This window comes from Pholis gunnellus, assembly GCF_910591455.1.
Source record: "Pholis gunnellus genome assembly, chromosome: 18".
NCBI lineage: Eukaryota > Metazoa > Chordata > Actinopteri > Perciformes > Pholidae > Pholis > Pholis gunnellus.
The window spans coordinates 12,065,901-12,092,808 of NC_136545.1; the positions used below are offsets into that span (position 1 = coordinate 12,065,901).

The window sequence follows — 26,908 nt, forward strand, 5'->3', positions numbered from 1 at the left end:
CACAGCTGCAACAAGAGTTCTTTTAATGTTAACTGTATTTGATTGTGTTCAATGACTACATATATTTTACAACTGTACAAAATATAGTATACTTAATCAGTAGTGATGAGGAAACCAAACACAAAGAAAGAAAAAGAACATGAGGAAATGCATTTGAATTAAACAGTGCTAACAAACCATTGAAATTGAAGCCTTTTGTTTACTAAAATCAAACTTTCCATGTCAGAACAAAGAGCTTAGACCACTCAAACCTTTTCTCAAAGGACTTTTAAAAAGCACATTTTCCAGTATTCATTTCCAGTGCTAAAAAACATTTCCATTTAAAAGACATTATCCATGACTTTCATGCAACCCAATTGAACTTTCCTTCAATTGAACTGACAGGCGGTGTGTCCTCCAACACAGTTTATACAACAGTGCAGGTATTCCTGGAGTACTTTGTGTCAGAGGCCAAATGAAGGTCAGCAACGTTACAGGTAGTTTCCACATGTCCCCAGCACATAAACATGGACAGTTTACAATTCGTCATGAGAGATGAAAAAAGAGGATCAACTTGTTTCTGCTGTTTATCAAAATCACTATGCTGCAGTGAACTGATTATTACTTGACATCATCAATAAATAAGCTAAAACAGGGCGCAATCCCCTCGCAGGAGTGAACAGTTACAAAAATAACACGTAGCTGTACAGTCGCTGATTGCTTCCAGTTTATCTTATGAAAACAATCATAAGGCACTTTTGAGTGACAGCTACATGTGAGAGCATCCTATACCACCAACAAACAAGAGACCCAAATATATATTTTTATACAAGCACATCACCTTTGGTAACCATACATTCACAATATACTTGTCTTAGCCTCTACAGAACAACGCCATACTGTATATGAAAGAGGATTGCTGTTTAGAGAACATTTGAAGTTATTTGAAAAAAAGTGCAAAGTGTGTTTAGTTGATTCTGAGGATTACAATCCCATTATATTAGTTAAATAAACTAATTCTGATTTTGAGGCCAACATAAGTCCTCACTTCCCCAGCCTAACAAGCCGAGGAGGGACATGAATGTTACCCCTACAGTAAGGAGGTAAAGCCGGTGGAATGCTTACAGACACACTGCAGTTAGTATGTTGTGGTCCTGTGACTCAGTAGACGGGCTTGTAGAAAATCTGTCCGCACAGCACTCTGCGTCTGAGCTCCTTCCACAGCAGGCTGCGCTCTCTCTGGGAGCCCTTCATGAAGCCACGGTTCTCTTGAGCACGGCGAGACAAATAGGGAATGACCTCGTTGACCGGGCCGTATGGAACGTACTTGTAGACGGGGAAACCTGCTTGACCTGTTTTCAACAAAGAGCAAGGAGACGTGTTTGTCATGACAAGAGTTTGGACTTCATGTCTAACATATTCTCACAAAGCTAACCTTGGGGTAGAAAAAAAAAAAAAGCTGTAGAAACGGACTCAATGTTCAATTGAGATAATGGTGCAGTAGATTAAAATATAATCTTTTTTGTTTGGGGTTTTGATACTACATATCAAGTGATAGGACAAGGTTAAACCAGCCGTTATACGTGTCACCAGTGGAAGGAAGGTTGGGGCTGCTACAGCATTTCACTTCACCCGGAGCTGTTTGTTCCAAATATATCTTTAGACTGCAGAGGTGATCTGTGACGTCAGAGACCTCGAGTGTTAAAAAGCTGACGCGTGTAAAGAGCTACGTTTCAGTGGAACCTCTTTGGCCGCATGACCATGTGATGTAAGTCTCTCATTCCATAACATATTGTGTTTACTTTTAGTATCCATGCTGAGTGCAACATACCAAGCGGGAAGCTAATCTGGTCACACATGCCCAGCAGCTGTCCAAAGTAAACTTTGTTCTCTGTGGGGGAAAGACCCATTTCATTCATCCTGGGAAAACAGAAAGAAAAAAATCCATGTCAAAGGGGTGTTACATCATACCAGTGTAGTATTACACCATTGATTTGGCAAGCTCATTATGTAAGTCCTATAATTGCTGACAAAGACTACGTTTCACTTCCTCATCCTGGGCATTAGTTTAAACCACGAAGATTAATCCTCTGTGAACAAGAGGTTTTAAGGCTTTCGTGTATGTTCAAATTAAATCTGCCCTTAGAACTGCAAATGCCAAATGGGCTTTGGATTTTTCATGCAGGCCTGAGAGGAAACGTACATTTCGAGGGTGAATTTCACCGTGTCCTCGTTGTGAGTTGCAACCATGATATTTGCTTTCCTGCTGTGTTCGATCTCCTCCAGCACGTACTCCAAACACCTGGACAAACATCGAGGCAGATGGTTAGGATTTAGACGTTGCCTAGCAAAGTCACGAGCGGCCTTAATAATGATTGAGAACGTACTTGTGATACATCCTGTTGGTGGCCTCATAGTCCGGGTTTATTGGGTCTTCGTAGCCAATCTCTTTGGCCCTGTCTCTCTCTTGGTACATGTAGGCTCCACGAACCAGTTTGGCACCAAAGTACCAGCCCTCCCGCCGTGACAGCTCAACATCCACCGTTACATTGTCGTAGGCATCCTAATAGTGTACAAAGAAAAAAAGGACACGACTAAAACCCAACAGTCCTTAGAGGTCAGGGTGCTCGAGTCTATGGGTACATAAACAAGATTTAAATGGCGAACAAATGTTCCTAAATAATCATGAAAATGATCAAAACGTGACATTCCTAGAGCCACCTGTGATGTCTCCGTATAAAGTATTATTCAGCTTTACTGAGGAGCTTTTATTGTACCTCAACAAAACATCTCTTCAGGCTTTTTCTTTTATCTGTATTATAAAACGATAAGTAGCAACAACACAACATAAAGGGTGACAAAAAATATCATTTTGGTTTCACAGTTGAGACTAACAGGAAGGATTTATATGAATAATCAACAGTGAAAGTTGTCATGATTAGCTGAAGTCTCACCTTGAGGTAACACTGGTAAGTGTTGAAAATAATTGGCTTTTCTCTGTTGAATTTCCTCTGCATTTCCAGGGCCAGTCGGCTAATAGCCGGTTGAAAGTACGTCTGCTCGGCGTCCACCATTAGCCTAACCCCGTTCTCCATGGCGTGCTGGTGAGCACAGACAGTGCACGTGGTTTTATAAGGCACACATCGTTAACGTGCACGATAAACGGGTTCATCACTTTAGCAAACACAATTCAGTTCTGATTATTTTGATTCCCTTGAACCAAGTTTGCAATTGCACTAAATTGGATTTAGATTGCCTCCGTTTACTCGATGCACATCTGTTGTCTTTGAGTATCTTTACCTTGGCCAGAACGTCCACTCTTTGCAGCATTCTCTTCATCTGCCTCTCCTCCTCGGCAGTAAACGTGTTCAACAAAGGCTCCAGGTGGCCTGTCTGCGCAACCAACACACAAAACACCAAACAGTTTTTCATCGTTATGACCGGGATAAACCTGCAAATGTAATCGGTATGTGACACGTTGGGGTTGAGAGCAACACGAGGGACTCAGCCGGGGACTTCATATTTACACGACTCACCTGAAGGTTCGGCACCTTGAGCAGATTGGAGATTTTCGTTGTGTCGTTTATTAAACTGTTCCAGTCCAGCAGATCGATCGTTCTGCCAATAAGATGTGAGAAAATGTATATTAAAATATGTTAACATGCTGTTTTCCTACTCACTAAACAGAGATTCAAGAACCTAACTGTACTGTTGCGCTATTAATATCATGATTGCAGTAATGTGTGACTATCTCACCCTGACAAACCCAGCTTCTCTCCAGTGAACCAATTCTCTTTGTCGTCCATGGCTCCAACACCCATCTCAGTCAAACTCTCCTGCAAAGACATATTTCAGTGAGTATTGCTTTAACACAACACATGGCATTTAAAGTCATGGCGGCTTGAACGCAACTAAAGAACATGTCAGAAACAACAATAGATGAGGACGGCGGCTATGGATGCGCGTGCATGAGACTTGCTGAAGACGGACCTGGAGTTGTTTCATCTCCAGCTTTTGTTCCAGAACCATCATGTCAGATTTCCCCTGCTGCGCTGAGAGGAAGTTAAAAAACTGTCTCCATTTAACCAGGACTTCTGAAAACTGGAGCTGTTCAAACACACAACAATTAATCAGCGATGCAATAATCCTATTGTATTTAAATGATATTGTGATGAGGTCAGCCAGACATATCAGTGTTTTATTCACAAACGATCTCTTGCTCACCGTCGGTTGGCACATACTTTTCATATTTGTCCTCACACTGTGACCTCACACATCAGTGATAACACAATGATGCCAACCTGTGATCATATCAACTGGCATTGACTCAAAAACCATAAAGAGATAAATAAATAAACGGCAGACGTTTATTTTGCCCATTAAAGTAATAAATGGCTGCGATTGCCAACCAAAGCCCTTCACTCCGTTATCTAAATCCTGAAATAATCACATTCAGTTGATATTGAAGACATAAAGTCAAACTTACAAGGAACTGAGGGCGTCCGAGAGCAGTCATTTTGATGGCGGAAAATCCATCTGCTGAGGCTCCCCCTGAAAAATAACAACACAGTTTATGTCACTCGGTGATCTTTATTACACGGACGTTTTAGTGTTATAGTGTCACTTATGATGATCATTTCTTTCACCGCTTACTCAGAAAAGCTACTTCCTCACTACTACTTACCGGAGGCTCTAATGCAGTTTATGAATGTCTCCATTTGTTTGTCACATTTGGACTCATCTGCGTAGAAATAGGTACGAGCGCTGGTAACCCCTCCACGCCTGTCCCCGAACTGACGATGGGCCTTGTACTTCTTCTCGCGATGATCAGCAGCTGGAGTCAAAAGAGAGGAACACAAGTATTTCAATCCTGCACGCTTTTTTTTTTTGAGTGCTTTACATTTATTTATTTATGCTAGAATAAATCTACCACAAGCACAAATGGCTCCTGGGAACATGCAGTTGATACATTATTATGTTACATGTTATATAGAAAGCACTAGTAAGGGAATAACATCAACCACGTAACATGAACGGAGCGCCCCCACTTTACCCATTGGATTGGACATTCCAGACCCCACTAAAACCAGATACAACCAGTACTCTCTGGGGCTGATCACATGACCACAGGACGAGGCATACCGACACCGACACTTGCCTAGACTTGTGTTGCATTCAGGCCGAGCTCAAGCAACAGAATAACCTTAGGTCAATGAAGCATGCAGTGGCTGCTTGTGCAACAGTGAGACTACATTACATACAATAAATCAGTCATTTTCTACTGGTCTACACACCTGGACTTTCTTTCTCTGCTTCAGAAACACACGCACTGAAAAAGGAGAAGAGATTGTGATCAGAGGAGAACAGCAAAAACAAAATTTCAACTACCTAAAATAGTTTTAAGAAGACCATTTTAAAGGATGAAAAAGACAGAAAACGTGTTGAGAAGAGGCGAATGTCATTTTAACCAGTCTTGCTGTGACCTTTTTAGTGAGTTACGATAATGAACTCCTTTTCTAGACGTGCTGCGACATTAGAGACGCTTCAGGGGAACAAAGAAAACCATTGTGTGGTCTTCTCCACGGACCTAACAGGACTTTCTTTCAGTGAGTTAGGTCTCGATGAAGATCGTTTGATCCTAAACAAACTTATGTTTAGATTTAGTTCAGCGTGTGTATGTTTGGGCCTCGTGAGAGGATCCGTGGTTCATAGAAATGAGCTTATTTCCTCCTCAGAACATTGCGCAACACTGCCATGTTTGTGCCCCATGAAGGCACCTAGCACCAGCCAGGCTGCCGGCCTTTTCAGGAGGTACATCCCCCTGCTCGACCAATCAGAGGAGAGGGGGGCTCTCCCAGCCGACCAATAGAGGACAGGCACTATTCGGTTTGGATTACAGTCTGGGGAGGAAACATACTGTACACAACACCACTCATATTAACTTTATAAGAAGCGTAACGGAGGCTATAACAAAAGTGATAAGATAAGAATTGAGACATATCAAACTATTGGCATGACACTCTGTTCTGTGTGTAAATAAAGAAGTCAGGAGATCATTTAGAGAGGGACGCCTGTAATAAAGACACCGGCTAAATGACCTGTTGGGGCTAACTGTATAATATGTACTAAATAACCTAAAGAGGATGTATTATAACGATACAGCTGTAAAGATATACATTTAAATCGATGCACTGCAACACATTCCCTTTTGTCCTCATCACCTTTCTGGTTTTGAGAGCATGAGGTCACTGCTTTGGATCATGTGATCGTTATACAAATAAACTTGACTTGGCTTCTCCAGTTTTTACAAGTTACATGACTCACAAATGTCTCTTCATCCGTTGCACATTTGGCACATTATCAAGTTGAAACTGGTTAATCAGTAAAATAAACATTAACTCACTCCATTTCTTTCGTCTCGGCCTCTTCTTGTGTCAAGTCCTCTTCAACACTATAATCCAAAACTGCACCAACGCCGAAGGCCTGATTCTTCTGAATGAGCGGCTTGATGGAGTTGTGATCTTCTCCTGCCACGAACTGACCGTAGAAGGTCATTTTCATCAGCTTCTCAAACATCCACTGACCAAGCACCTTCTTGCTCAGAGACATCAGCTGTAAACAAAGCAAGGATGACAAGTTATGTAGCATTATAATACTCCAGCAGACAATAGGCCTGGATCTAACTTGCCCGTGCTATTACGCAGTTATATATTTCTAAAATGCGTTTTGGTCTTTGATTCAAAAGGCTGACATGTGAACAAAACCAACTCACCTCTTTGTTCTTTTCAACGAGGATGTCAATCGTACAGAGTTTGAAGACCAGCAGACTTCGGAGCAGCTCCACGTTCCCCTTGCTTCTGTAGGCTTCCTGCGTGTTGTTGAAGTCAAGGTGGATCTTATTCAACTGCGTCTTTTTGGTCCGGCTGATGAGCTCCACCGGCACCGCTTCCACCACGGCGCATCCGTCTATCGGTGGATCTTTCTCTTCCTGGCTCTTGGTGGATGCCGCCGTTGACCGACATCTTCCAGGTGACGCGCGTATCTTGCTGACATTGCCCGGGTTTGCCCGAAGGAGAGCCGCTGCAAACTTCGTGTACGACATGGTTTTCTTATCTGAACGCAACAGCGCACACAAGCCTTCGAGTACCGACCGACCTCGCTTCGCCCGAACCCTCGCTGTGATAGTGCGAGAGGAGCGCGCGCTGGGCAGTTAAAAAGTCATCTCGCGGGGCGGTGCGTGCCTCGCGTGCTACATCACGCTGCCTGGCATCTGTTAGTGCGCGTTCTCGTTTTGTGGACTCCAAAGCCCCACGGAAACCCCCCATAGATGGAAACCACAGCGACATTACAGTTTAATTTCTGACTTTATGGCTTTTTCCCCCTCCAATAGCTGTCTTCACAAAGAAATGGTTGGGTTTAGCTTTTAGTTTCAACTCTAAACGTATTCTCCCATAAATAGCCGGATTGGTTGCAATAATCTGACCTGCTGACAGGCAAGCAAGAGCCTCCTAAACCCTTCCAATCCAATAAAATACGAATTGAATGCAACACCACAGCCTCAGGGGAAAAAAGCATTCGCCTTCATATTTCACATAGGTCGTATTTATTACAGGGCTAATTGCATTGTATCTACACTACCAATATTATATGTGTTTTTTTACCAGTAATAACTATTATATCATTATATAATTATTTCTTAATGAACCGATTCCAATTTATTTCCTTATCAGCGAACATCAATTGTCAAAGATTGAAGTAGAATTAGAAGAAGAAGTGTTATGTAACTGGTTGTGTAACAACCCACCCAGAGGCCTCTTCCCCTACAATTCCATAGAGAACCAACCACAACAGCATGGAGCCAACGCAGAGGCGAAGTGAAGGATTAAAGCAGGGGTGTCAAACTCAAGGCCCGCGGGCTGAATTCGGCCCGCCACGTCATTTTATGTGGCCCACGAATCCCCCAGCAAAAAAAGTTAGACTTGATAATAAAAATATCCCCGTAGACAAAATTATGAGCTAGAAAGTCGAAATTATGAGATACTTAAACACAACAGTCATAGAAGCATCTCTTTAGCTGGTTACCCTACATTTGACATGGAAATGTATTGTGAGTACATTGAAGACTACTTTAAACGTGGCTTTACAACACATGAAATACTTCACGTGGGATTGTGCAAACGTGCCCTTGAAAGGATTTTAAGCATTAAACAAAGTTATTGTAATAACTTGTGTTTGATATTTGTCTTTGCTATTTTCTTTGAAAGTTTGATAGAGTAATGTGGGTTTCTTAACCCTAAATTAAAAGGATTTAAGTTATAATAACAGAAATGTGGTTAAATATATTTTTACATTGATATAACTGCATGTGCAATATTTTTACACTTGAATAAACAATAATCAAATGCAGAGACAGTTATTTACCAATATGTTAGGAGTAGTTACATTTTTACAATCTTACATTTACAACCGGCCCTTTGAGGGCAACCGTGATGCTGATGTGGCCCAGAGTGAAAATGAGTTTGACACCCTTGGACTAAAGGGTCTTGGGACAGAGAATGTGAGAATGTGTGACAATTAGAAAAGAGGATGCATCCTTTGATTTAAGTGAAGAGGAAGCATCAGGTGAGATGTGATTTAATGGAGCCAGATATCACTGTTTTGTTTTGACCAACCTGAGTTGAGGCCGCTGTGGTGGTTGATTGATATGCTGTTTCGGCAGCTGCTCTGGAGGCTCAGAGAATGAGGTGCAACATGCTGAATAGTCTCCAGTGTTTTACAATTTACAACAGTTTTTTTATACAGCTTAGTTAGGATTTAAAACCTTTTGTTTATGACATAATTATGAGTTGGGATATAAAGCCAGCAACATGTTCCCTTTCCTACCGACAGGGGGCAGCAATGCACTAAACCGCACTACTGTCTGCCGGAAATACGAAGTAGAAGTAGCCACCAAGCTAATTGCTAATGTTGCTAACTAACAGGGAAGTAGCACAGCGTGCGGACTGTTAGCGTTCAATCTACGGAAGAATAGCCCTTACTTGTTTTGAAAGGTAATCGCACTTTGTTAATTTAAGTGTTGTTTACTAAATACATTTAATGTGTATTGCCTAAATATGTGTATCTTCGAGTGTGAGGACGATTGGGGCGTTTTAGCCGAAACAGACTCGTTAGCCTTGCTAGCTGACCTTAGATTACCAACAAAGAGACTCATATCTAGTTAGTTCCACGTCTTAAACTGGCGTTAACTTTCAAGCTACAACTGTCAAGCTGAACTGTTCTGCTTGAATGTTTTCTGTTGCTTACTAAAGACGTAGTTACGTTGCAGAATCTGTTTAAGACAAGAAACCAGAGCTAAATATAGTGAGCTAAGCAGCTGCGGGCTAGTTTAGCCGTGGCCTCGACACAGTTTGAGACTCCGACAAAGGTTAAAAATCTGGCAACCACCGTCGTTTGCTGCCATTTTTGCTATTCAGTAAATCCGCCCTGCCGTAAATACTACTTTTGTTATCGTTAAAATATCAGTGGTTTGTTGCTTAAAATATACAGTAACATGTAAGGCTAAAGCTCGGTGTTGCAATTCATAGCATATTTTTGTTTATGGGGTTAAACAATAAGACGTACTAACTTAAATCTACGGCACTAGCAGGCTTGCTATTTATCTCACTGGAATGCTGGTATATTTTTAAGAGAATACATTCCTGAATACACACCTGAATAAATGAGTGGAGTAACTTTCCAAAACAAAAGCAGGTGCTTCCCTTTGGGGGCACACAGGTAAACGATTATGGAGACGATGTGAATCATTTACTAGGGCCTTTGCAGTCACATGTCCTTCACACAGTGCAGCGTGCAGTTACAATTTAATGCTGTCACTGTTTTTTTTTTAAAGGTTGTTGGACATTCATTACCCTGTGTTTTAAAGCTTCCAGGCTTGGATCCAAGAGGCCTGTGCCATTTGCCTTGAGCTCGTCGTTTACTCATGTCTGCATCCCTGGTTCAGATTTTACATTTTTTTCTAAATTAAGGAAGTGGAAGCAGAAGGACTACGTTTTGGATTGGAACCAGGATTAAGCTAAGGACCACCTCCATCGCTATTTGTGAAAGAAAGAAGTGATCAAGTCTGCAGGTGCCCCCGTTCTGTGTCAGCAGTACCGCTCTCTCTCTCGACCACCATGTCGGATGGCCGGATCTATGTGGGGAATCTTCCCGTGGATGTCCAGGAGAGGGACATTGAGGATCTTTTCTACAAATATGGAAAAGTCCGAGACATCGAATTGAAGAACAATAGAGGCACTATCCCTTTTGCTTTCGTCCGATTTGAAGATCCACGGTGAGTTTTGGGGATCTTAGGCAAGTCAAATCACATTCCCCCTTGTTGGAGAACTTAAGTTTATATGGTATAATATCATCTCCAGTGACTGGCAGCAGAAAATGGATGGAGACCGCATTTCCAGGTCTATGTCCACTAGTGAATCAAGCATTACGTTGGTAAGGAGTTCTTTGCTCTCTTCTCTTAGGGATGCAGACGACGCCGTCTATGGAAGGAATGGATATGGTTATGGAGACTCCAAGCTACGTGTGGAGTATCCTCGATCATCTGGTGCTAAATTTGGCCCTATGGGAGGAGGAGGAAGAGGAGGAGGAAGAGGAGGAGGTGGTGGTGGTGGAGGAGGAGGAGGAGGTGGTGGTGGAGGAGAAGGAGGAGAAGGAGGACCTAGGGGAAGATTTGGACCCCCAACTCGAAGATCTGAATTCCGGGTCATGGTGACTGGTAGGTGGACGTCATGAGTCATAGCCAGTTCATATGTCGCTCTCTTTCGTGGCATCCTGGATGTCAAAGGGGTTAGTAGAATGGTGGACGTAAGAGTCGTAGGCAGACCTCTTTCTCTCTCATAGCGGACTGGAGGACAAGGGACTAGTAGAGGACGTCATGAGTCATAGGCAGATTTGTTTCTCTCTCTCATGGCGGACTGGAGGACAAGGGACTAGTAAAAGACATCACGAGTCATAGGCAGATATGTTTCTCTCACTCTCTCATGGCGGACTGGAGGACAAGGGACTAGTAAAAGACATCACGAGTCGTAGGCAGATATGTTTCTCTCACTCTCTCATGGCGGACTGGAGGACAAGGGACTAGTAAAAGACATCACGAGTCGTAGGCAGATATGTTTCTCTCACTCTCTCATGGCGGACTGGAGGACAAGGGACTAGTAAAAGACATCACGAGTCATAGGCAGATATGTTTCTCTCACTCTCTCTCATGGCGGACTGGAGGACAAGGGACTAGTAAAAGACATCACGAGTCGTAGGCAGATATGTTTCTCTCACTCTCTCATGGCGGACTGGAGGACAAGGGACTAGTAAAAGGCATCACGAGTCGTAGGCAGATATGTTTCTCTCTCTCTTGGCGGACTGGAGGACAAGGTGGACTAAGTGGATGAGGTCAAGTCAGCTCCTTAAGTCATGAAAAAACGAAACAGTAAACTGAAAACGGTCATGTTGGCTACATAATCCCAAAACACCGACTATAGTGACCGGTAGGTGTGATTTTGTCTTTGTATATCATTAATTAGGCCTATTTGTTGCATGCTACATGTATCTGGTGTTTATACAAGCATGTTTATGTGAGCTGTAGAATGACCAGCCCCTTTAAGTCTACGGTGTGTATAGAAGCCTAACTTGGCCCGTCATAATAGAGCAGATTTATGGATGTACAGCATCCAAAAATATTGTGGTTTGCTGAAGCAATCGACCAATATTTTAATTTGAGCTTTTCAATTACTGTTAAGTGTATACTTTGTAAAGATGCCTTAAAACCTACTGGTAAAGGTGAACTTGACCCTGCAATAATTTGCAAGTGCCAGGTAATTTAAGGTTAAGGTTCGTCTTTTTCCCCCATTCCAGGGTTACCACCAACTGGGAGCTGGCAGGATCTGAAGGATCACATGCGCGAGGCAGGAGACGTTTGTTTTGCAGATGTGCAGCGTGATGGAGAGGGCGTGGTGGAGTTTCTTCGCAGAGAGGACATGGAGTACGCGCTCCGCAGACTGGATCGGACCGAGTTCCGGTCACATCAAGTGAGTTCCAGTGATGAGGAGATTTAATTGTCCCTGAACCCCCTTTCAGGTGGCGAAAGGAAAACATTTTCTAAATATATTTGTTTTCCTTTTGCAGGGCGAGACTGCGTACATCCGCGTTTTTGAGGAGAGGGGCACCCCAAACTTTAATCGGTCGCGTTCCCGCTCTCGCTCCCGCTCCCGCTCCAGATCCAGATCCAGAGGTCGCTTTTCGCCTCCCTTTCAAAACAGAGGATCTCCCCCTGCACGCTACCAGTCGCCTCCACGCCATACTATGTCGCGCCATAGTCCACCCCCAAGAAGGCACCCGCCACAGCATAGCCCACCGCCACGTCATTACCGGTAGAAAGGCCTGCCATTTATAGAGGAATTGGGGGGGAAATGTTTTGTAATTCTTCTTTTTATCTTTTCTTTTTTTTTTTTTAACCCCAGGCCTCCTCGTATGATACATCATTATTTCTTTCTACATACATTCCATTGTCATGATCACCTGAACACCCTGCTTCTCCCCACAGCCTTAAAGCTTTTTGTCTTTGTTCTATAAACACCCTTATGTATTATCTGGAGTCGGGATTGTCGAGTTTGTTTTTTGATTTTAATTTCTTCTTAGCGATGTAATTGTATTTGATTACAATATAACATTTTGGAGGTTTCTTTTATAAAGAAATCCTGGGTTGTGATGTCAAACCTTGACAGGAGTGGTAATGTTTATTGTACCAAACAAATTACTCAATTCTGCATCTATCAGGCTGAGGGTCATACTGCTTCTTAAGCTCTTGACAAGATATTCCTTATTGTGTGTCACATTCCTGTAGCTTTAAGTATGACGTTTTTTGGCAATTCAAGAACCTTTTGAAGCGAATCAATATCCTAGTCCGATTCAAAACCTGCAAAATGAGTGAGCCTTTTAGAGTAGTGACACATGTCGACTGTGAGCCTCACTTGCCAGATTACTTTTTATTTTTTAAATGTTTGAACCTCTGACTGAGGTGGCCTGTAGGTCTTCAATGTTGTTTTTTTGTTTACCAATAAAATGCAAACTTTTACTGTCCGTTTCATTCATTGTCCTAAAACTTGTTTTTAATAGTTCATTACTATATTCACTGAAATGAACAGATAACCGTAACAATGATTGTATTCAAGTGAGCCAGCAAGCAAAACGGCCTCACAGCTCGTTAACGGGAGTATTGACACCTGTGACTTCAGGCTGTAATTATCTTGAAGGCAAGTTCTACATTTGACGGTTAGCTGGCAAATATCTCACACTAATTGTCTGGGAACCTGCAGTATATCCTTTATATTAAACAGGGCAGAGCATGATTGAAAATCGTAACCTTTTTGTGGAAGTTCACAAGAGCTAAAAAAAGTTTTGAGTTCAGCTGAAAGCTAGTATCAGGTTATTAAATGCCGCTCTGTGTTCTACCAGAACATCTCTACGGTGCGGTGGAGGGATAGAGAGGGATCTTCTTTTAAAGGCTCAAGTTCTGCTAAACGTAATGCATCTTTGCACAGAATGAGGACTGTTCTCCAGCTCTGCCATCAAAGTCACATTAAGAAGGGATCTTTTCATGACCAGGAAATAAGTAACAGCAGCCAAAACTATTACAAAGTACACGTGGACATTCAAGTGTTGCTTAGATTTAAGTTCAAAACGTTCCTTTAAAGGCCAAGTGACAAACGAGGCACCAGTGCTAACCACAGAAACTAACTTTTGTGTAAAAATGTCAAATGTGAAAATATACATGAGGCACATGGGATGCAAAATATAATATTTTTAATATGCAATAAATTAATTATACCAGGTGACAATTTGAGAAGACAGAAAAAACTAAAAAATATATTTATTTCCAATGGCACATTTTTATCTTTCTGTTCATTATACTCCGATAAAGCCCATATACAGACATTGTATTGCATTTAATAAATATGTACTTTCTTTGTTTCTTTTTAACACATTGTAACAAGTAAATCTTCTGACAACAAACACAGCAATGCACAAACAGCAATACTCGGGCATGTTTTAGAAGATCATGTGGAGACACGTTAGCTGTGATATCAAAACACTGGTATTTAAGCCACAGTGAACCAAACATGGGTGCATTATGGCTATTTTGTAACTGTAAATGTGGCACCAATGAAGCATATTTTCTGACATACTTATGCTGGTATCTAGCCATGTAGATAGTTTTGTATTCATCTGTGGAGATTATAGGATTGAATCCATCTAGAATTTCTGCAAAACACATCAGATTCACAGACCTCATTAAACTAATTTAAACAATGACATCAAGGTCTCCAGCGCATTGCTTCTGGAAATACACTTTGCCAATACATGTTCATTTTCAGCTGAACAAATGATTAACTTCCACTGTATTGGATTAGCAGCAGATGATTCAGTGGTGTAAACATACACACATAAAACCAAAATCCGCATGGCTACATACTACTGATTAGCTACCACTGACCTGACCCTTTATGTAATAACTTGACCCTCTGGCACTTACTAGACTGTGAAAACCTGACGAGGGCTTCAACAAGATCCAATATACAAGTAGCTGGAGCTATGACACTCTAAGCAGCACTGTAATACAGCACAATGCACAGAAACTGTGTGAGGAGGTGTACAATAGATGAGTCTGGTGATCATTTCAGTCGAGCTAAAAAGAGAGCCCTTCTAGGAACTGGAGGGCTCCGGATACAATTGACCAAGCTCAGCATAACAGGACTGCTCTTTCAAATGAATTAATGAAATAGGTGAGCCCATCAAGATGGAGGCTGCTTTCTGCGGACACACTAGCTTTACAGGAAACGAAATGTAGCCGAGGAAACGTGTCAAAGCTAAAGTCAACCCATGATACTGTGTTTCACAAGCAGAGCTCTTTTTCGACAGGTACGGACATGGGGATCTTGAGGTATTAATGAAGAGAAATGCACACGTCACTCACAATCATTGTAAGACGTGTTGCTAAGAGTTTGGGCGTATCAAAATAATGGAGTAGAGCGTGTGAAAGACAAGGCAACCAAGGTCGCCGGCAAGCCAAAAAAAACATGAAGCTGATCTCAAAGTCACAGTGGAAAAGAGAAGTGTAGAGCGCAAAAGAAGCACGCTTCCCTCACTGCCACCTTCTTTAAGTTTACCACCAGCTCAAGATGAACCACCACAGCAGCAATGCTGCAAAGAAGTAGAATCCGTTAGCACTGTATATAGTGAGAAACTGCTGAATTCGTCAGCCTGAGCGGCATTTTGTTATTTAAGATGAGAAGAATGTGAGTGCCCATTTGAACCAGTAGAAATAACCAGTCTGCACAGAAAAAAAAAGTGAATCAGAGATAAGTCAGATAGGTCAGAGATAGAAGCTGCACAAATTATGGCAGTTTGGTAACTGTACTGTACTGAACTGTACTGAATGCAAACTATGTGCAATCATGCACAGACTGCACAGAGTTCACAGCTCCGGTCTGGATATCCTGCAAGCGTGTGTGCATCAGAGGCAAGCAGAGGAAGAGGACCATCAAGGCTCAGAGAAGCCCGCATGAGGTCCTCAAAATGGCTTTTGAGAAGCAAACCACACACACGACGTGGACACCACCTCCTCTAATGTACCACTAACGTTTACAAAACCAAATCATCCGATAATGCCAGACATTATTATTACTGAAATATATTCAAGTGCATCACAAGATGTTTAGACATGTCAGCTACAATTTCAGCAAAAAATAATGACAATATTGAAAATATATTCAAGTGAATCACGAGATGTGTATAACTGAACAAAATCAACCTTATTAGAAGAACAATACGGTGACAAATTTGGTTGCTGTATCCCTGAAAAAAAACAACTCAATTTAAGGCAAAATAAATAACATCCTGAAGCATTTTCATCAAGGGTACATTCACTAGGTGAACAATGACACTTTCAAAATAAATTGACTGGCAATAATTGCATCTCCTGAATATAGAGAGGAGCAACTGGAAAGAAGTCTTAAAATAATGACCAGTTGTCTTTTCGGTACGTACCAATCACTGCATTTCATTTACATGTATTCCTTTCCTCTTGAATGAACTACTATTGTGTGTGTGTGTGTGTGAGTGTGTCAGTATCTTAAGACAATTAAGCACAGAGAAATGTGGGAGCGGCAGCAGACACGGCAGCATCACTTGTTTTCTATGAGCGTCTGCACTTTGTTGACCAAGTCTCGAGCCATCATCAGGACCTGCGGAACGTTGTGTCGTTCTGCCATTTCTGAGAAGGGAATTTGAAAACTGTTTGTAACATACTTTGTAATACTTATAATAAGTAATAGTTTATTTTCTCCTTGATACTGAGCGAGTGGAATTTATATTTTGAAAGTATCCTTCATTATCATAGCTGAAATATCATCTTAATCGACTGGTTTACTTAATTGGCAACGTGGTTTCCACCGTATTGTCTCGTCTTTTCTTACCATTGAAGAACTTGATGATGTCCGTGAAGTCCATGTTGTTTTCTAGGATGATGTCTCTATACATCTCCACAAGTGCCAGAGCAATGAAGAGCACAAAGTGGTCAGAGGAGGTGTACGTGGCGGCCCAGATTGTTTCCCACACAGAGTACACGTCATCGTACACCATTTCTGTGCAAACAAACAGAAATAGATGAGATTACGTTCAGTATCACGTTATACAAATTTCTAAATTCTCATTAATGGACAACTCAAGCAAATGTCATGACGCCTGCGTTTGCGATCACCTCTTTTGAAGTCAAGTAGAAACCAGCGATAACAGAAGTAGAAGTGTGTGTAGTCTCCATTCTGCTGCATCAGTTCGAACAGCTCGGAGTCCAGGATCTATTAGTATAAAAACAAAAGGTTGTCTTTGTTTTACGGCTTTTGCGTACATGCATGCGTGCGCACGGTGTCGGTGCACATATAAGTACACACCTGGATAAGAGAACGCATATTGGCAAAGTGAGAGTCCATGGCACCACCATGTGGAAAATTCTGGTTCATCCTCTTCATTAGTTCAGTGAAGCAGCTAAATGCCATGACCTCTGTGAAGCACATACATTTAAAAAAAGGGAGTGACTATTAGCCATTTATGTGCATTTAGGCAAAGTGTATCGTGATATAGAGTCTGCAGTAAAGTGTCACTGACCGTCGTCTAGAATAACCAGCAGGGGAGCCAGCAGATCGCACATCCCCTGGACGTAACCTGTTTCCAGATGCTGCCACACGTAACTGCAAAGTCAACCAAGTTGTTTTTCAGACGTTATTGTTTTGGGTTGAAGACAAACGTCAAGAGACATCAAGCATGGCGACACATTTACCTGCACATGATGTTACGCAGCTTCTCCAGGTTCTCAGGAGTGAAGTACCAGTATGCTCTGTCACAACGTCTGACGTCTTTGTCGATGCGATGTAAATTGATCAAGTACATGTCCAGTGTTTCTTGCTGCAAAAAATAAATAATGACTCATGTTAGCGTGTGCTTGTGATCTGGGAAGTGTGTCTGCCATGTGTAATGCTTACGGAATAGGTTCGTTCCTCTGAGGATTTGTCGTGTTTGGCGTCTCCTCCCGCCTCTGCAGACTCTTCTGGTTCAGCGAGCACATTTTCCATCTCAGGCTCCTCTTCAGAAAGGCCCAGGTCGGTGCCCTCAGGACTGGTGTTGCAGGCTGTGTCCAGATGGTGATCTAGGACTAGGTCCTCTGATGCCATTTTCTGTCTTCGCGCAAGGGAGACAGGGGGAGCAGCAAGACCTGCCAAAGGCCTGGCCTTGATATCCTCAGAGGTCACACATGTCCCTGCAGGAATGTCCTCCATTTCCAGGGCCGAAGGAGAGTCATCTGAGTCCGCTGTGTCTGGAGACTGCCGAGAGTGGGACGATATTGAAAGGCTGCCCCTAGACGCGGACTGGAGAGCATTCAGTACTTGTCTGACAGGTGAATTTGAACCAGGTTTCTCGAATGGAAATTCTGCAGCTTTGTCTTTTTTGATTTCAGCCAAATCACTCACTGTTCCTTCAGCGTCCTTTCTTTCTGGCTCTGTGGCACAGGCCTCTTTTTCAGAAGCTGGCTCAGGTTTTTCAGAAATCGCCGGCTCTTGTTTTTCTCCCTCTGGATTCGTATCTTTTTCCGCTAAAGGCGGACATAGTGGCTCCACTTCCAGATCTTTGCTCTTGTGCGCTTGAAAAGTCAAGGTCTGCCCGAGTGGAGGTGCTTGGAAATATTCATTACTGATCTCTGTTTCTAGCTTCAGAACATTAGTGCTCTCTGGAATACTTCTTAAATTCATATTTGTGTCGACCGCTTTTAAATCTTCAGATTTCTCAGATTTAGTTTCTTCTACTTCGGGTTTTTCTTTCGATTCAGATGTCTCTTGTAACTTACTGATTCCACCGTCTTTAACCGTCTCACCTTCTGGAACTTTCTCCGTCTTTGTCTCTGAAATCTCAGCTTTGGCTACTGGGTCCATTACATCCTCACCTCCGGACTGTGATCCAGTTGTAGGTTTTTCATGTGTGACTTGTGATGCGTCTGACTGCTGAGAGGTTGCAGCTCCAACAGCTGACTCTGTTACAAGAGGGCTGTTTTCTGAATCCAGGCGTTGATTTGACAGACTTGGGGAGGAGGGGCTGCCGGAGGGAAGTTGTGGGGTGTCTGCAGTGCCACTTGTGGTGTCCTTCAGTGGACTACTTTGCTGTGCTTCTCCTTTTTTAACCCTGGGCTCAGTCTCAATCTGATCCACTGTCTCAACCGATTCAAATACCTGGTAAACCAAAGGAAAGTGGTCAGCATGCATTTTGTGTCCCGAAGCGATGAAACTCGTGGTTTTACTGCAAAACATTTTCTAAGGCATACTCTAAGTTTGAAGACAGAGTCATGTGATGGATTGCCTTGAAATGTAGTAGACATACTGAGAGGATGACACCATAGTGACTTTGGTGATTCCCTGACTATCCTCTAGTGCCACCTGCATGTCAAATCTTTAACTAATCCTGTGAAATAGCTCAACAATTATTTGCAGAATGGGCACACATTTTTGTGCAGACAATCATGGTTCCCAGATAATGTATCCCCAGACTTTTTGTGTAGCTCCATCTCATCAGCTATAAAATGGATTGTCATGTTATTTGGTACACACATTGGTGACCCCCCCTCTGACTCTCATATGTAATCACTTTGGTGAGTCTCTGACTTTTCATCGAGCGCCAACATGAAGGTCACACATTTTGTCCATTTCTTTGATTTATGAGCAAATAAAACTAAAGGCAACACAGTGCAGCCTCACAGAGCCACTAACAAAGCTGTGTGGTGTTTATCTTTCATGTTCGACTTTCTGACAACGCGTTTCATTAACGTTGTATTTTTTTTGCAAGTGACTCGTGAAAGCCCCGCCATTCTCTTGGCGAGGATAATTGTGACAAAGAATAGCGGTAACCAAACATTTACTATTTAAGTGATGGAATGTCTAGAAACGTTATATGTGGACTTACACTTATTACATGACCAAGACCATTGCTGTTGTGATGTTCATGCTCGTGAGAAATTACCTGTGTGCTGCTGCTGGAATCACTTTGTGAGTGGGCGTTCTGTTGATCTGAGCTGCTACTTAGAGACGACTGCAGTGGAGAAAAGCATCACACGAGAGACAAAAAGCAGAATTGTCAACTTGCTTGGAAACGTCTTCATATTATAAACAGTTCCCTTTATCATGGTTACACAACGCAGGACATGTTATGCCAAAAGGTCAAACTTGCATCTGTACTGATGGTGGATTCCCGCTGCACTGGCCCCTTTTCCACACTGGCTCCGGTCGAACATCTGGCGAGGGCCTCAGCATGTTTCTCCCGCTCCCTCTGACGGACTATGACCTCACAACCCTGCCACTCCTTTAGAGTCTGCTCATACATGGTCCGCATCTGCTCATCAATCTGAAACAGAACCCTTGTTTTAACACAGATGGAAACATCCCCCCGTGGTGTATTTGTGTACTTTACAGTCTTATAATCGTAAAGCCTGACAGCACATGGAAATACCTCTAGTCTGCATTTCTCAGTCATGGTAAACTGGTAGTGTCCCAACAGGAAGGGCCAGACCTCTTTGCGTAATGAAGGAGCCACACCACCAAAATACACAAGCCTGTGTATCTCCTCTTCCTCATACGCCTGAAAAAGATTAGGTCTTGGTATTTATTCACGCTGACTTTTTCAAAGAAACATTTAATACTGTAATGAATTAAATCCTTATGGCCTGGTGTTTCTCTGTGAATCTTACAGAGCTGTCCTTGAGGAACCGGCCCCAGACCTCCACAGAGAGTCCTCCTCGGGCATTACAGGGCACATCAGGGTCAACTATAGTGATGTTGACCAGAGCAGAAAGGTGCGTACGAACTGTGGACAGATGACGGCAGTATGCGAGCCCTGGAGAGGACAGGATGAGAGTTTTCATATTGACAAGGAAGTTGTTTCATCGGGGATTTAATTATTCCCCAATGAATCAAAGTTAATCGACAGTTGTTTGTACTTACATCCATAGAAAGCACGGGAGATTATCTGGTACTTCATGGTGTCACAAAGGAGCTTTAAGGGAGCCCTGGTAGGAAAGGAATGGCAAATTCAACTGGATTAATCAGAATTTATCTTTGGGCCTGCCCCTGGGAATTACTTACCTTTCCTGATTACAGCCGTTCGGCAGAGAGCCATCAGAGGAGCCGTTCTGTGAGCAGGAGGAGCACGAGGACTTTCTGGGCGTCGGTTGCCACAAGTTCACGCCCTGGTCCATCAGCTCCAGGGCCACTGCACAGCATGATAGCCCTTATCAGTACCGTTGCTACTATCGTCATCATAGTTAAATGAAACCAGATGAAATTCCAACAGTTTTGGACATAAAAGCGCATGTCTGCAAATAATAAGAAAGACGTAGGAAAAAATGTAGAAAAAAAAGATGGAGATGGGGATGTTGCATACTTATTGTCGTTGGGACTCTTATGTGAAATGGACCCACAGGCACTAGATAGGCAGGACAAAGTTATGAAATGTATCAGCTTAAAATTAGAGATAAATGAATTAGAAAGATGTACATATAATATGATATATGCCAAGGGAAAACAGATTTATCTAAACTGAAATGGTCTAATCTGTAAATCAGTATTAAGAGAGTAATGCAATCGTAGATCTAATCTCTGGCGATGTTTTATTAGATTAACTCAAGGAGGCAGAGCAGGACAATCAAAGACACTTACTGAACTCCATCTGAATGCCAGGAAAGATGATCCGAAACACATAATCGGTTGCTTCATCATCTTCCTTATCAGATACAGAATCACATGAGCCGTGTGGACTCCTGTTTCGCAGTTTGGGGAAAACCTTACCCTGTAAAATGGAAAGGAAATGTTTTGCCCGAGGATTGTCACAACAGCTTGTAGCTGTAGGTAAATGTAGCATTACTGCAGAAATGATTGGAAATAAGACGCGACAGAAGTATTTTGTTATCCTCTGTTCATGCTGACCTTTCCTCTCTGATTCCAGAGCGGTGGGTCCAGCTGTCCGTGTGGTAGCAGGCCGGTCTCCAGGCAGGTCAGAAACTGGAGGAGGTGGCCTCCTTTGGGGAAATGTAGAGGAGGTCTCTGGATCCCATCCTGGCTCACCAAAACTACTGTCCCTCCACTGTTCACTGGAGAAATAAACAAAATATAAAAAAACAAGATGAATAACTCTTTAAACTCCTACGTTTAAAACATTAAAAGGGGATACTTTACCTTGCTGATGACAGTGGAGATACACAATCTCCTCCAAACGAATTGTCATAGCATAATCCCAATAAACACTGAAAGAAAGATGAGAAAATAGGAGCCATTGAGTTAACTATGTAAAAACAAGTTTGTTTTCATTGATTGGGTTCTATCGGCCTCACCTTTTCTCAGAATCTAGCTCCCCCACATTGCCATTCATCAGCTGATTGGGTGTCCATTTCAGTGTCATGACGTCTGCAGTTTGATGTAGAGAAAGGTAGCCTGGGATGGCCTCCATGTCATCTCTCTGCAGACACAAGTGAGAGCTTTCAAACAACATGTCTGCCATACTATAACAGATGCACCCAGGTCCCCAGAAAATAAACACGCCTCTCTTAAAGGACTGCATTATTGTTGTATTAAAAGATGTACTGAAAGAGAAAAGCACGCACCGGCTGCACCAGCACGTTGTTCTTCCCAAACAGAAGTGTTGCTCTGGAGTTTTGGTGGAGTGATTCAACATAGTCCCTCACCCACATCAGAGGGCGATCATCAATGCTACCACTGGACTGTCTCTTCTGGATCTGGTACAGGTTAAGAAGACATCAGATGTATTACACACAGTAGTTTATAGATGATTATTTGAGAAAAAATCAATCAAAGCCTTCACTATCTAACCAGGGCAGGCCGTCTCGAGGGTGAATCCTGCCGACAGTGGCCGCTGTGGATGCGATGCCGCTGCACGAGCTCGTCAGCAGATGGGTCCGTCCAGAAATGGTCTGCAGTCTTAACTTTGGTGTACTCCAAAGCACAAGGGCCGACTGTGAAACATGGTTAATGAGTTTAAAGTCATTCGGGTAAGGAAAGTTAGTACAGTAAGACAAAATAAAGGGTTTCAGTGTGGTCCATGTGCAGGTTAGTGCGGTTTATAAATACCCAATAGAGATGCAAGAATTGGTCCATCCACAGGATCCATCAGCATGGCTTCTTTCTCATAGAAGGCACTGCAGGACACAATATTTGGAACATTTTATTTTGTTATTTTATTAATTATTTCGTATTGAACGGAGCGGTATAATCTTCTGGAGCCCGGTGGCTTATAATTGCATTGAATGATGCATAACAATACCCGCTGTTCTCCACCAAGTACACGACAATCTTGTCTAGGAGCTTTTCCATCAGTGCAGTTCGGATCCAAATGTGTTTCAGTGCCTGAGGGGAGAGGTTGGCCAACTTGGATTGCCGACTGCGGTCATTACTCAGGGAAGAATTGTTCTGCTTGCTGAAAAACAGAAGAGAAACCTGACAGATGAGACGTCTGTATAGGCGGTGGGAGTGGAGCAGGACAGGACGAGGTATTAGGATGCATCATTACACATAAAAGTAGAGCAATAAGGGGAAAGATGTACACTTTTGTGTCTCTGGCAGACGTTAACGTCTCACCTGTTTTCGATGAGCTGTTCCACCTCCTGGACCTTGTGGCAGAGTTCCTCAGCAGGCGAAAAGCTTTTTGCCGCCTTCATAAAGAGTGCTGCCACCTTGTTACTGCAGAGCAGACCTGCAATACGTCGCTTCAGCCCATGAAGAATGCAGGCCTCCACTACAGCTACACACACAGACACACAGGTGTTAACCATTATTTGATTTCGATTTTTCTTTCTTCAATAAAACTTTGTTCATGTTTTTGTGTCCTCAAGGTAGAATCGCTTCGCTCGCCTTTGAGTTTTGTTTTTATTTCATGAGCGAGGTATAATATCCTCTTTGTGAAAGCCTCAAGCCAAAAATAAACGGGGAAAAGCCAGCACAGGTGGCACAAGTAGAAATAGACTAAAATCTGCCCAATACACCGTTGCTAGGATATGAGGGACGTGAATCACGCACGCCTCACTCCTGGTTAGTATCAACGCCTTTGAAGAGTGTTAGTGTACTTTAGTACAAAACACATCCATCCACCTTATTAAATATGAATCAACAGTGACTAATAGCATTATAGGAATAAATAGCTTGGACTGCAGGGAACCGTCTTTCATTGTGATGATGAACTCGTAGTAGGTGACGACTTGACACGGAATGATGTCAACCATCTTCACTGTACATGTCAATGAGGTTGTAACAACTACTATGGCTTAGTGTTCAAATACAGCATGGCCTGTGCTATTATCTCTGAAACTAGATACACAACAATTTTAGGCAAAAAAAAACGTTTCTAAAATGCACAAAACAAAATGATGCTACAAAATGACTCTCTTGTTTACTTTGTCTCCTCGTTATAGCCCCTCTTGTGTAGCCTATGACACCCATTCCTGACGTAGTGTTATTAAAGCTAATGGAACAAGGCCTTGAGCATGTACCCTGAATTTTGGAACACCCTGACCGGGAAAGATGTCTTATTGTGCACTGTAATCACAAAACACATTTACCGCAGAAGGATATGATGTGGCTGCTGTCGGCGTGCACAAATTTCCTCGTTACCGCCTCCTCCATAATTTGCTTCACCTAATAGAGAAAAGTACACGATGAGACAAGACTTAATCTGTCTGACACGGTTACATAAGGTGACAGGGAGTCCAAACAAGAAGCACAACAGGAAGCAATGGGAGATGATGAGGAGTGGTGCAGTCCCACGACACATTCATGAAGATAACATACAGACCAAATTATTAATATATTGTATAAACTCATCTGTCTGGCTCATTACTCAACATTTGGCATGCACTCCCTCACCATAAGAGCACCACAAACTTTTGTTTCTTTTAAAACCATAACAGATGCATTTAGTCCTTTTGTTTGCTTGAGCATGGAAAGAAAAGCACGGATACCCTGAGGAAATTAAGATGAACATTTTCTGCACTTTTGTTGGTGCATATTGGAATTCTATTGTATCAACATGAGACCAGAATCCCATAATTGCAGATGAGATGTTTGATGGCCACATGTTTGGGTCCCTGTTCTTCATGTGGGAATAAGAAAAGTGTGCTTTATCAACCCAAACTGAATATCTAAATGCTATAAATATGATATTTTAGTCATATGCTGTGCTATACATCTATGTATCACAGCTGAGCCCCTCCTTGCTGCAGGATCTAGCACCAGAGACATGGATGTTTGAGAGGCAATGAGTCACAGGTGAGGGGGAGCACGGACATGATAAGAATGGAAGCACAGGTCTTTTTCAGCAATGAATAAAACATCTTGTTTTTTCTCCCCGGGGAGTCGTGGAGTCACTGAGTTTGCAACAGTCTGAGGTGTGCTGTCTTTAATTTTGATGTAGATTAATAACCAAATAGATCATAATTTCAGTCACAATCACCCAGCTTAGGTTGGACTTTTTGCATTTCATTTACCACTAAAATGCCAATGAAACAGAAGCTACGGTCACAGATTTAAGATTTAAAAAAAGAAATAAGATGGTGCGTTATAGAAAACAGTTTAACCATGATTTCTTCAGAGAGAGAGAGAGAGAGAGAGAGAGAGAGAGAGAGAGAGAGAGAGAGAGAGAGAGAGAGAGAGAGAGAGAGTATTGATGTAACAAAAAAAACAGGTTTGGATGGAAGAAACAAATAATGTACACAGCTCCTTATAAATGTTTTTTCCACCTTATATAAAATCATCTTCACCACTACCACCATCATCTGTATCATCATCATCATCATCATCATCATCACTGTCATCGTCAGCATCGTCTAGCGCCGTGTATTTGACAGCAGCCAAAACATGCCATTTTGATGGCAGCCTAATTACATCCGCTTTTATTATATAAAAACAATGGTACATTTTATGATAAACGGGCCTGTGGCGTAGTCGTGGCTCACACCCGATGAACGACGTCCACACAAACACACGCGTACACGCACGCACGCACGCACGCACACACACAGTGTCTAAGCCTACAGTGCCAGTAAACATAAACAGTGATGAGCGACAAAGACATCAAATCCAACGAACCTCTTTCTTCACATTGCGCAGCAATTTCTGACGCGTCTCGGCCTCTGTCACGGGAGAAAACATGATGAATATGCTGATCAGATTGCCATTGTGGGAAATAAATGATGAGAGGCTCACGACAGGGAAATAACAACGGCGGCAGTATCGGGCCTGTACCTCCCATCGCTCCGGGAAAGGTGCAGCGGCTGACACGCACGGCTTTTCCTTTGAGAAGGTCTTCTCGGGAGCAATGAAGACACCGCTGGATAAAAGGCAGAGAGGCTCCGAGATGTGCGATGTGTTCTTAGCAGAGGGAATTAAGCCTATCTGTTACCTCTCAGCGAACCAACACCCCTTTAAAGTCACAGTAGCCGACTGTACACATTATGCCAAATACGACGGGGACGCCTGTTCGTCACCGTAGTCCTTTTTGCTGTGCCTAAAAACTTATGTTAAGCAACGTTTTGATGCTTCATCATTTCTTAATCAAATTATCCATACAATATTCAGAGCCTGATTAACACATGTGGGGATTACAGTGAATGAGCCCCAGCTCTAATTAATCAAGGCCTCATTAAATTAATTATCACAATTATTTCTCAGGAAGTGAAGAGAATAACAGATCCATGATATGATGCATTCACATAAAACCACCCCACAATATAGTCATGTCATCTTATCATACACATTCCTTTATTTGTATGTATATGGTAAGATGCACATGTAGGAATACAGTGTGCATTGTAAACCTTGGACAACCTGCTTTGCAATTCAGCCTTCTTCATTATACGCATGCCAATAAAGAACATTTTCATTTTGAATCTGGTTGAGACACATATTATGTTCGGGTTTTATTGAGACAAAAGAGTTAATTCAAGTATATGTGGCCCAAACCTGTAGTGTTGTTGTTAAATCACATTAAAGGGAGTTCCTGCATACTTTTTGTTGTTGTTGATTAATACACAACAACCAGACAGGAATGTTTGTTTTTGATTAAGTCAGCTAATTAAAAGAAATCTGACAAATCAAAGAGCTTCATGTTGAAATCCAGTAATGCCATAGAGTCCTGCTCATTGATTCGCAACATTGTCCACAATGGACTAATACACCCAGAGATGTTAATGGAATAGTTACCACATAGTATGGAAAAATCACAGACAGAGTAGAAATGTGTATATCATATACACTAAACTGTATATTGCCTTCTCTCCCACACA

The 26,908-nt window shown here is 42.4% G+C and overlaps 3 protein-coding genes across 3 annotated transcripts; 1 reads left to right on the plus strand and 2 right to left on the minus strand.

Annotated features, from left to right (window-relative positions):
• prodha (proline dehydrogenase (oxidase) 1a) lies at positions 1-7,147 on the minus strand. Its single transcript, XM_079179691.1, has 14 exons — positions 6,752-7,147; positions 6,383-6,591; positions 5,274-5,308; positions 4,664-4,813; positions 4,466-4,530; positions 3,970-4,086; positions 3,736-3,815; positions 3,516-3,597; positions 3,280-3,372; positions 2,934-3,080; positions 2,367-2,542; positions 2,183-2,281; positions 1,811-1,899; positions 1-1,331 (listed from the first exon to the last, which is right to left on the minus strand). The coding sequence occupies exons 1-14, from the start codon at positions 7,079-7,081 to the stop codon at positions 1,141-1,143; spliced, it is 1,863 nt and encodes a 620-aa protein (XP_079035817.1). The 5' UTR covers positions 7,082-7,147; the 3' UTR covers positions 1-1,140.
• Positions 7,148-8,932: 1,785 nt separating this feature from the next.
• Positions 8,933-13,102, plus strand: srsf9 (serine and arginine rich splicing factor 9). The gene is made up of 5 exons (XM_079179185.1): positions 8,933-9,029; positions 10,005-10,309; positions 10,497-10,750; positions 11,884-12,056; positions 12,154-13,102. Exons 2-5 carry the CDS (start codon positions 10,152-10,154, stop codon positions 12,400-12,402), a joined length of 834 nt encoding a protein of 277 aa, XP_079035311.1. The 5' UTR covers positions 8,933-9,029; positions 10,005-10,151; the 3' UTR covers positions 12,403-13,102.
• A 3,109-nt stretch (positions 13,103-16,211) lies between these two features.
• sgsm1b (small G protein signaling modulator 1b) lies at positions 16,212-25,775 on the minus strand (the record flags this gene model as incomplete). The annotated part of the gene is made up of 24 exons (XM_079179335.1): positions 16,212-16,300; positions 16,503-16,670; positions 16,787-16,883; positions 16,977-17,086; positions 17,191-17,273; positions 17,363-17,487; positions 17,565-18,803; positions 19,588-19,656; positions 19,795-19,968; positions 20,074-20,202; positions 20,312-20,457; positions 20,565-20,629; positions 20,706-20,832; positions 21,279-21,408; positions 21,546-21,709; positions 21,795-21,862; positions 21,950-22,074; positions 22,220-22,351; positions 22,446-22,588; positions 22,704-22,771; positions 22,897-23,049; positions 23,211-23,373; positions 24,188-24,263; positions 25,713-25,775. 24 exons carry the CDS (start codon positions 25,773-25,775, stop codon positions 16,212-16,214), a joined length of 3,906 nt encoding a protein of 1,301 aa, XP_079035461.1.
• Between the last annotated feature and the right edge of the window lie 1,133 nt (positions 25,776-26,908).

Excerpts from the sequence above, each read along its gene's own strand:
- srsf9 (XM_079179185.1), top strand. The coding sequence starts at position 10,152 with ATGTCGGATGGCCGGATCTATGTGGGGAATCTTCCCGTGGATGTCCAG. Across the intron at positions 10,310-10,496 it reads GTCCGATTTGAAGATCCACG|GGATGCAGACGACGCCGTCT; the intron begins GTGAGTTTTGGG and ends CTCTTCTCTTAG. Across the intron at positions 12,057-12,153 it reads CCGAGTTCCGGTCACATCAA|GGCGAGACTGCGTACATCCG; the intron begins GTGAGTTCCAGT and ends TTCCTTTTGCAG.
- prodha (XM_079179691.1), bottom strand. The coding sequence starts at position 7,081 with ATGTCGTACACGAAGTTTGCAGCGGCTCTCCTTCGGGCAAACCCGGGC. Across the intron at positions 4,087-4,465 it reads TCGGACGCCCTCAGTTCCTT|CTCCAGTTTTCAGAAGTCCT; the intron begins GTAAGTTTGACT and ends GTGTTTGAACAG. Across the intron at positions 1,900-2,182 it reads GTGAAATTCACCCTCGAAAT|GATGAATGAAATGGGTCTTT; the intron begins GTACGTTTCCTC and ends CTGTTTTCCCAG.